The sequence below is a fragment of the Myotis lucifugus genome, unplaced genomic scaffold, assembly GCF_000147115.1.
Source record: "Myotis lucifugus unplaced genomic scaffold, Myoluc2.0 scaffold_561, whole genome shotgun sequence".
NCBI lineage: Eukaryota > Metazoa > Chordata > Mammalia > Chiroptera > Vespertilionidae > Myotis > Myotis lucifugus.
This window is the reverse complement of record NW_005871609.1, coordinates 18,974-28,922: the sequence shown is the minus strand read 5'-3', so window position 1 is coordinate 28,922 and position 9,949 is coordinate 18,974. Positions and strand designations below refer to the sequence as shown.

The 9,949-nt window shown below is 56.8% G+C and overlaps 1 protein-coding gene across 1 annotated transcript in view; it reads left to right on the top strand.

The window, feature by feature from the left end:
* PHLDB1 (pleckstrin homology like domain family B member 1) overlaps positions 1 to 9,949 on the top strand; it is a gene marked incomplete at its 3' end in the record, with an annotated part of 29,606 nt that overhangs the window by 1,753 nt on the left and 17,904 nt on the right. Inside the window, exons 2-4 of the mRNA XM_023745617.1 lie at positions 3,148 to 3,227; positions 4,144 to 4,267; positions 5,206 to 5,376. Coding sequence (XP_023601385.1) covers positions 3,168 to 3,227; positions 4,144 to 4,267; positions 5,206 to 5,376 — 355 coding nt within the window. The remainder of the gene's footprint in view (positions 1 to 3,147; positions 3,228 to 4,143; positions 4,268 to 5,205; positions 5,377 to 9,949) is intronic.

The window sequence follows — 9,949 nt, the reverse complement described above, 5'->3', positions numbered from 1 at the left end:
GGCGGGGCGGGTGGGTGTACCGCGGGTCCGGGCGGCCCGTCGGAGGGAGGCGGGTCGGCCCCCGGGGCCCGGGGTCCGGGCGCCCCCAGGTGGCGGCTCCCCGCCCTCGTCAAAGCCCCGCCTGCGGAGCTCGGATTCGCGGGCCCTGGGGTACCTTTCCTCCCTCCGCACCTGACCAGGTGTCCCGCCGGCCACAGCCGCGCACCCCCATGCGCCCATCTTCCTATGCGCCTCTCTCCCTACCGCTCCCTCTCCTCTCCTCTCCTCATTCCCTTCTCTTCTCGCCTCGCCTGGTTCCCTCCGCCTCACCCCTTCACAATCTTTATCTTCACTTGAAAAGAAATTTAAATCTATTTTTATTGATTTCAGAGAGGAAGGGAGAGGGAGAGAGAGAGAGAAACATCCATGATGAGAGAGAATCATGGATCGGCTGCCTCCTGCACGGAGAGCGAGCCCCGAACCCAGGACCCTTCAGTTCGCAGGCTTAGACATCACTGAGCCAAACCGCTAGGGCGTTCACTTGAAAATTTTTGGTTTAAATAAGCGAGCATACCCACAGCTGCCTCGCAAGGTAATAGTGACACGTTGGACGGATGGAGAAACTGAGGCCCACGGAGGTGAAGGGACGTGTTCACGGTCAGGAAACACAGTAATAACTTTATATTTGTCTGTTGTTTGTAGTGCTCTGCACTTCACGGCGTCTCATTTAATAAAAACCTGAATCTCCAGACAGTCTTTTTCTAAACTAACAGTTTTATGGAGGTGTGATGTATATACCATAAGATTCACTTAATTTAAGTGCACATTCGATTATTTTTAGTATATTTACAGAGTTGCGCAGCCATCATCACAATTTAATTTTAGAGTATTCCTATTGGGCAAGAAAGAAATCTTGTGTCCATTTATTTATTAGTCCCTCCCCATTCTAGGCAAGCACTAAATCCTACCTTTTTAAAAATCATTATTCCAGTTTTATAGAGAATGACCTGACAGAGACAAGTTAAGTAACTTGTCCAAGATCTCACAGCTAATAAATGATAAAGAACAGGGTTAGCCCGGCCGGCGTGGCTCAGTGGTTGAGCATCGACCTATGAACCAGGAGGTCAGGGTTCGATTCCCAGTCAGGGCACATGCCCGGGTTTCGGGCTGGATCCCCAGTGTGGGACGTGCAGGAGGCAGCCGATCAATGATTCTCTCTCATCAATGATGTTTCTATCTCCCACTCCCTCTCCCTTCCTCTCTGAAATCAATAAAAAATAAATATATATAAAAGAACAGGGTTAGATACTAAATGATGTGCCTTTCCCTCACCTTTATGTTTTGTTTTCCTTACCCATTCTCAACCCATGGTCTCTTGCCTCTCCTCCCGCCCAGAATGCCGACGGGTTTCCCTGAGTTGAGAGAAACAGTATGGCACCCTCCGTCCCTGGAAAGTGTTTCCTGTCACCAGATCCCCTGGGAGGTGCCATGCCAAGTTGGCCTTGGTGCGGGTTAACGGCCTTTGCCTTCCCTCTCCCCAGGCAGACTGGGGGTGGGCCCAGGCGCTGTTCTGGCCTGGCCTCTCTTCCCCCAGCTGGGGTGGAGATGGTGGCCGAGATGACACCTGGCAGGTGGATGCTGGGAGGGTGAAATGGGTAACTGCCCTCGGCCCACTGCCGGGGCAGACACTCCCTGCAATGTGGCTCCTGCCCGACTGACTTCCCTCTCAGCACCGGAGATGCTGGCAGAGGGTGGAGGGGATCCTGCTGGCAGCCACGTTCTCCTCAGCTTCCCAGGACGTGTCAGCAGCAAACACGTCCTCCCATCAGCAAGCTGGTCAAGGGATGGGCACGGGGCGCACATTAGTCCCCAGAGGTGCTCCTTCCTGCTCTCAGGTACCAGACATGTGACCAGAGAGGAAGAGAGGGTGGGCTCTGGAGGCTCTGGCTCTGGGTCTATTTCCCGCCTGGCCCTAAGGACCTACACTTCCTACGGCACCAACTCAGGTTCCGGTCCCGAGTCCTATCTTCCCAATACTAGTCACCACTGAGGTTTGTGTGTGTTTTTCTGATTACGCTGGGGGGAGATTGCTTTCTGGAGAAGAGAGGGTGCAGGAGTTGAGACTTACAGAGATATAAAGAATGGTTGAGTTTTCTTTTTTCTTTTTTTCTTCTAAAGATATCTTTCTTGATTTTAGAAAGGAAGGGAGAGGGAGAGAGAGATAGAAACATCATTGACGAGAGAGAATCACTGATCAGCTGCCTCCTGCACGCCCCACACTGGGGATCCAGCCCGCAACCCGGGCCTGTGCCCTGACTGAACCGTGACCTCCTGGTTCATAGGGTCAACGCTCAATCACTGAGCCACACCGGCCGGGGGAGTTTCCCCAGCAAATATTTATTAACGTTCTGGTTGAATTTTCTTGTTTCCTTTAAAGATCCTGGCCTTCTCCGGTAGCTCAGCTGGTTAGAGGGTTGTCCAGATACTTGAGGTTTCAGGTTCAATCCCAGGTCAGCACATACAAGAATCAACCAATGACTGCATAAGTGGGACAGCAAATCTCAATTTCTCTCTCTCTCTCTCTCTCTCTCTCTCTCTCTCTCTCTCTCTCTCTTTCTCTTTCTCTCTTTATTTCTCTCTCTTCCTTCCTCTCCCTCAAATCAATAAATAAAAGTTAAAAAAAAAGAAAAAGAAAGAGAAAAGATCCTAATGAGGCCACCTGGGAAAAGAGACAAACGGAGAAGAAAGGGGGGAGCTCCTAGCTCAGCCCTGCTGCCCACCTGGTGCCCTCTGGCTGCCAGTGTCCTGGGAGGGGCTCCTTGGGTTCCCCTGCTCCCACTCGGGTAGATTTTCCCACCCCGCTTCAGCTCCGGTGTCTGAGGGTCCTCAGCGGCCACAACCTGGTGCTGGGTGTCCGCGGTAGGGAAGCACAGAAATGCAGGCTGGGCTTTCTAGGGCTTTCTGTGGTTCTGGGGGCAAGGGCCAGGCCTGGTGTGGGGCGGGAGCCCTGCTGTGGCTGGAGATGCACGGCCTCCCCCACGTGTCCTGCAGCATCAGGAGCTGGGAGTGACGATGGCCGGGCCGCCCGCCACAGAGCCCGCCCCAGAGCCTGCCCCTTCCCCTTTCCTGCCCTGCCTCCACCTCACCTGCTGTCTGCTGTGTCCCCAGGAGCTCGAGAGATCAAGACCATGGACACGTTCACCAGGAACCAGGTGGGCCCTGGATGCAAGACCCCAGCAATGGTGCAGGTGAGCTGGGTCGGCCCTGGGGCAAGAGGGCTGTTGGTGAAGATGAGTTCGGCTTCTCTGTCCACCCGTGGTCCCGGCCCAAGAATGAGAACAGCAGTTCCTCTCTCGCTTCCCACGCCCCGAGCCTATCAACAGCCAAGTCTTTATCTGAACCGGGTTAATGGGTTTACCCAGAAAATACCCTTTGAAAGCCAGGAAGGGTTTTCAGTTGGACTCTGAGCTGTATTTCCCTCCTTAATCCCGCCTCTGCCCTCTCGTGATTTAGTTTAACAGAGACAAGCGCTGGCCAAGTGGATTGCCACAGACGAGTCGGTGAACTTACCTTTTTTTTTCTGTTAATCCTCACCCAAGGATATTTTTCCATTGTTCTTTTAGAGAGAGTGAAAGAGAGAGGGAGAGACAGAGAGAAACATCGATGTGAGAGAAACACATCGATTGGTTGCCTCCTGCATGCACCCTGACCAGGGCCAGGGCTGGGGAGGAGACTGCAACCAAGGTATGTGCCCTTGATCAGAATCGAACCCAGGACCCTTTGGTCCGCAGGCTGATGCTCTAGGCACTGAGGCAGGGCATGCCGGACAAGCCCTGATTGGCCCTCCTCTCCAGTACCCCCTCCTCTCACCTGGGGCCTCCCCACTCCCCTTACTTTCTCCTTGTTTCTGTCTTAATAGACAAAAGGGGCAGTTAAGCCAAGACTTGAGATAAATCTGGTGGGACGAGCTAGTGGCCTAGATTCAGATCTAATGACACTTTGGTGGAATAGTGCTCTGTGCAAGCTTGTGCGCTAACCCTCTCCCCGCCTCAGAGTCCTTTGGAGAGAGCGAGGCCAGCGAGGGTGCTGGAGGGAGTGTGGCTGGGCGGTGAGGTCTGGCCTGGGGTCTCTGCTGAGCTCACCTCCCGCCCGCCCTGCCCGCAGAAAGGCCCCTTGGACCTGATTGAGACGGGCAAAGGGCTGAAGGTGCAGACGGACAAGCCCCACCTAGTGAGCCTGGGCAGCGGGCGGCTCAGCACAGCGATCACCCTGGTGCCGCTGGAGGAAGGTAAGTCAGGCCCCTCTGCCCGTACATCCCTGCCCTGGGGCCCAGGCATGTGCTGGAGCCCTTCTGCTATCTGCTGGCAGTAGTCAGCTCCCCCAAATGGGAGGCGGTGCCACCCCCCAGTTTGCTTCCCTGGCCTCTCCTCCCAGACGGCCTGCCCCCTCTGGTTGATAACCTGGCTCCATGACGAGGATTAGAGATCCCTTTAGACACAAGGAGGAGCGCGCTGAAACAGGAGAGCACAGTGCTCTTGGCAACCAGGATGGCCCAGAAGCGAGGGGCCCGCTCCCGGGCGGTGCCTGGCCTGGGAGCAGGTACCAGTGCAGAAGGGAGAGATGGAAGTAGGGGCAGAGCTCCCATGCAAGATAAGGCCCTGGCACAGCCCTGCACATCTCGGCGTCCTCTTCCCTCCTGGTTGCACTGGTTGCCTGGGTGATGCGACATTCCCCACATTCTGCAAATACCAGGCCTGGGGGCTCTGCCAGGGGAGGGTCTGCGCAGGCAGAAGCAGTGAGGGGAGAGGCCGCACTGGAGAGAGAGGGAGTGAGGGAGGGCAAGGGCTGCAGGTGGCAGAAGGAGGGAGAGAAGGAGAGAGGGAAACTCAGAAGAAAAGAGAGGGGAGGATGATGAAGGAGATGACCAGCTGGGCGGCGGGGGGGTGCCTAAGGAGGGTGTGCAGGAAAGAAGTGCCCTTCTCTGCTCGGCGTGGGGTCTGGATCCTGCTGTGCCCTCTGGGTCCCATCTTTGGTCCAGACTTTTCTCTGCCTGAGAAGAGCTCCTACCACAGACTTTCCCCCAGGCAAAGGGGCCCAAAGGGGCAGCGGGGCAGGGATCCATCCTGGAGTAGGAGGTGGAAGCCCATTTCCTTCACAGTCCTCCTTGCCCTGTCTGCCTCCTGGGGCTGGGCAAACCCTCTGACTCAGTTTGCCTCCTGTCTTTAGGGAGAACAGTGATCGGCTCTGCGGCCAAGGACATTGCCCTGCAGGGGCCAGGCCTGGCTCCCGAGCACTGCTACATAGAGAACCTGCGGGGCACCCTCACCCTCTACCCGTGCGGCAATGCCTGTGCCATTGACGGGCTCCCTGTCCGGCAGCCCACCCGGCTCACTCAGGGTAAGTGACACCTCCTAGCAGAGGGGGTCCTGGTTTCAAAGCTTGTGCGTGATAGGTGCAGGGGAAGCCTGCAGGGTGGTTGCCATGGTAACTGCCCTGTTGAAGGTGGGGTGTTCAGCTGCATCTGATGTGCCCGACCCAGACTCTGGCAGCCAGACTTGTCTTCATCCTGCTTTTCTTCTCTGGCCACCCTCATCCTTCCTCCCTCCGCCCTCGGGAGAGAAGCGAAGCCCGTTCCTGCGATCACAGGGCATGGGGAGCCTGGTGGTGGTCGCCAGTGGTTGTTAGGCGAGAGCCTTCGGAGCAGCGTGGGGGCACAATGGCACTGTCCCGGATGCCAGAGGGAGCTGTGCTCTGGAAAGCTGGAGAGGTGGGGAGAGGAGGACACCCCCCCTGACAGGGATGGGGAAGGGCGAAATCTGGGGACATGCCCACTCCTATTAAAAAACGTCGCCCTAGGCAGTCTGGCTTAGTGGATAGAGCATCAGCCTGCGACTCAAGGGTCCCAGGTTCGATTCCGGTCAAGGGCATGTACCTTGGTTGCGGACACATCCCCGGTAGGGAGTGTGCAGGAGGCAGCTGATCGATGTTTCTCTCTCATCGATGTTTCTAACTCTCTATCCCTCTCCCTTCCTCTCTGTAAAAAATCAAAAAAATATTTTTAAAAAAATGTCCCCTAGGCAGTCTGGCTTAGTGGATAGAGCATCAGCCTGCGGACTACAGGGTCCCAGGTTCGATTCCCATCAAGGGCACGTACTTCAGTTGCAGGCTCCAGCCCCAGTAGGGGCACATGCAGGAGGCAGCCATTCAACGTGTCTCTCTCTCATTGACGTTTCTCTCTGTCTCTCCGTCTCCCTTCCACTCTCTCTAAAAATCAATGAAAAAGTATCCTCAGCCCTAACCGGTTTGGCTCAGTGGATAGAGCGTCAGCCTGCGGACTCAAGGGTCCCAGATTCCATTCCGGTCAAGGGCATGCACCTTGGTTGCGGGCACATCCCCGGTAGGGAGTGTGCAGGAGGCAGCTGATCGATGTTTCTCTCTCATCGATGTTTCTAACTCTCTATCCCTCTCCTTTCCTCTCTGTAAAAAATCAATAAAATATATTTTAAAAAAAGAAAAAGAAAAAGTATCCTCAGGTGAGGATTAACAATAATACCAAAAAGAGAAAAAAAAATGTTGATAGTAGCTTTGGGGTCATGAATATGGTTAGCACCCTGCTTCCCAAAGCAATAGGCCATTCTTTGTGTGAGCTGGCTTTGGAAACTGGGCCCCAGTTACTATGGTGACCAGCAGACCAGGAAGGGGTTGGCCCAGGTGGCACTTGGACAGAACCAGTGTGTTTGCCTGGGCGTCAATGGAAGGGAATGAGAAAAGCAGGTGTGGATAGGGTAGAGGAGGGTTCGCAGGAGGCTGTGAGCTTCGGCTGACCTGGCTCTGAGCAGGACCGGTGTCCTGGAACCACTTTCTGGGGACTCTCCCCTCTGACCGGCTGGAAGCTCCTTTGCAGTGGAACCCCACTGTTCCCCTCTCTCCTCTGCTCCCACTCCTCAGGGTCTCTAAATGCTCCTCCCCTCACAGCTGACCCAGGAGACCCAACCTGGCCCTCCTCCCTTCTTCCTGCCCTTGGGAGTGTGTTGCGGGGACAGTGACTTCGGGAGGCAGGCCCAGCAGCAGCAGCAGGCAAAGCCTTGTCTCCTTCGGGGCTTCCGCTGTCTGACTCTGGATGAGAGGAGGAGCCCCATGAATTGGGACTTTGGCGGTGATGCCGTCTGATAGTCTTCTTCAAAGAGAGCATCTTCCCAAGACCTGGGTGCATGGAAGTGAGACCGAGCAGCAAGGGGAGGCAGGAGCAGAGCTCGGAGGAGGCGAGAGAAAGCCCAGCCCTTGCTCCCCAGCTCCCAACCCCTCACACTCATGGGCAAGAACATTCCCCTGTGTGGTGAGCAGGGTGGAGGAACGGAGGCCCCGTCTGGCCAGTGCCTCATGTAGTTTCCTGAGAGGAGGGAGGGCCTGGGCCAAGATGGAATTCTCAGGCATTTCCTGTGACCCCCATAACCCCCAACTCTAGTGTAGCCAAAAGCCTACCCTGCCAATTATATACCCTCCCACTCTCTTCTGACCCCAACCCCCTTCCCTTTTGCTCCCCCCATCCCTACAGCCTTCTTGTCCAGGCTTGCCTGTCCCAGGAGCTGGGCAGCCGGGGGAGGGGGGGGCAGAGGCACAAAGGAATGGGTGTTCTTCTCCCCAGCACCCCCTCCCCGGGCTCCAGGCGCTGAGGGTTTCCTTGTCTCATCTCTGGAGCAAGGCACCCAGCCCGCCCTGCCTGGCCCCACTCCGGACATTCTTGGGAGTGCGTTTCCCTGGAAACGGGGCGGCTCGGGGGTGGACATGTTCTCTGTGTGTCTGTGTAACTGGGGTGTGTTTATGTATCTCCGGATGTTTGTGGCTCTGGGCTTATGGAGCTCTGTGTTTGTGTCTTTCCTTGTGTTTATAGATGAGGGTGTTCAAGTGGGGAGCAGGAGTGAACTTGGGACTGATGGCACCAAAGTGTCCATGTGTGTGTTCCTATGTGTACGTGAGGACCCACTGCCACATGCCTATCTGGGTATATGTGCAAGAGGATCATTTTCCCTGTTTGTTCCCCGATCTAGCCTTGGTGAGGGTACCCTCATCTTTGAAAAAGAGAAGGCTACCCTAGAAATAACAAGGAGCCCGCTCTGGCTGGCCAGGCCTGAGGTGCATCATTCCGGGCACTGTGCCCAGCTATTTAGGGTGGCACACACCATGCCTGGCAGACACGGCAGGGACAGGCTCCCCCAGCAGCAGTGTGCCTGGGCCACGGCTGGGGGAGGTGAGCAGAAAGCAGATGCCAGCCTTTAGCCAGAGCTTCGGACATGGGAGCCTGGAGGGAGGAGCCAGGAAGATCCTGACTCCACTCCCATCCCCCGGGGAGTTGGGCACATCCTACACTGCCCTCTTCTCTACACAGCAGGAGGTGGAGCTGGGAATAGGACCAGGAAACGAGGAGGGATCTCCATCTGGGGCGAGGCTGCCCTACCCTGGGACCCAGGGCCAGGCCACATGAAAGGTCTGTGAGGAGACAGAGGAGGGGAGCCCCTCGGAAGCCACACACTCAGGGCCCCAGCCACTCCCAGCTTTGCTGCAGCCCAGCGGCGTCTCCCGGTCTCCTTCCCTCCCTACGGCCCTCACTGCTGGGTAGGGGCCTGTGTGAGGCCAGCATGGGCAGCGCCCTGGGACATGGCTGGGGAGCCACACTCCTGGGTTATCTCGCCGCCTCCCTCTGGGACCCAGGACACTGAGCCTTTTCTCTCCCAGCCAATGGTCAGTTATTCTGTGAAATGGGATTGAAGTCTCCAACTGATAAAGATCTTGACTCATGAAGCTCAAAGGAAGAAGAGAAAAAGCAAAGGCTGGGAGCTCCCCACTTCTTGTGCCTGCCGCCTCCCGCTTCCTCCCAGTGGCCGGGTCTGCCCCTCTGGCCATCACAGTTTCCAGACGGATGAGTCACTCTTCCTGAGGAGGTTTTTAAAGGCTTCCCTTTCTGTGCATCTGACCCTACATGGTCCTTCCTTCTTCCTTCAGAAGGGGAATCAGACACATGTGCACATGTGAGCGTGTGAGTGCATGCATGTGCGTGAGTGCGTGAGTGTAGTGTGTGTGTGAGTGTGAGTGCATGTGAGCATGTGAGTGTAGTGTGTGGGTGTGAGTGTGAGTGCATGTGAGTGCATATGAGTGTAGTGTGTGGGTGTGAGCGTAGTGTGTGTGTATGTGAGTGCATATGAGTGTAGTATGTGGGTGTGAGCGTAGTGTGTGTATATGCGAGTGTAGTGTGTGGGTGTGAGTGTAGTGTGTGCGTGTGTATGCGAGTGTAGTGTGTGAGTGTGAGCGTAGCGTGTGCATGTGAGCGTGTATGAGTGCGTGAGTATAGTGTGTGGGTGTGAGCGTAGTGTGTGTATGCGAGTGTAGTGTGTGAGTGTGCGCGTGTGAGCGTGAGTGATGTGGCAGTGGGCAGGGCTCAGCAGGTGGAAACACTGCTTGGTGATCCTCGGAGGAGGTGACCTTTGGTTTCAGTGTCTCCAGGGGCTGAGCGCGCAGCTAAGAGGCGGTGCGGGCGGAGTGTCTGCGTGGCGCCTGGGCCGGGGCAGGTGTGGGTGTGCATCTGAGAGCAAGGATGCGGGGCTGTGAGCCTGACATGGCGCGCGTCTGAGAGACAGTGGGTCCCACGAAATCATGTATCCAGAGGCAGGGTCTCTGGGACTCCGGCCGGAATCTCGACCTCCAGGGGCTCTCCGGGGGCGCCACGCCGGGGGCGGGGGGCTGCGGTTGGGAGCAGCCAGGGGGCGGGCGGGCTGGGAAGGGGCAGCGCCTGGGTCCGGCCCGGGCTGTGGGGTGAGCTGCTGCGAGGGTGGGAGCCGGGGCGGCAGAGGAAGGGGGCGCGGGGGCTGGGGACCTGGGCGCAGTGGCCGCTGGGCCCGCGGCTGCACCCTGGGCGCTCCGTCCAGGTCCTCTCGGTGCGTGGACCCGGTCCGCCCCGCCCGCATACCCCCACCCC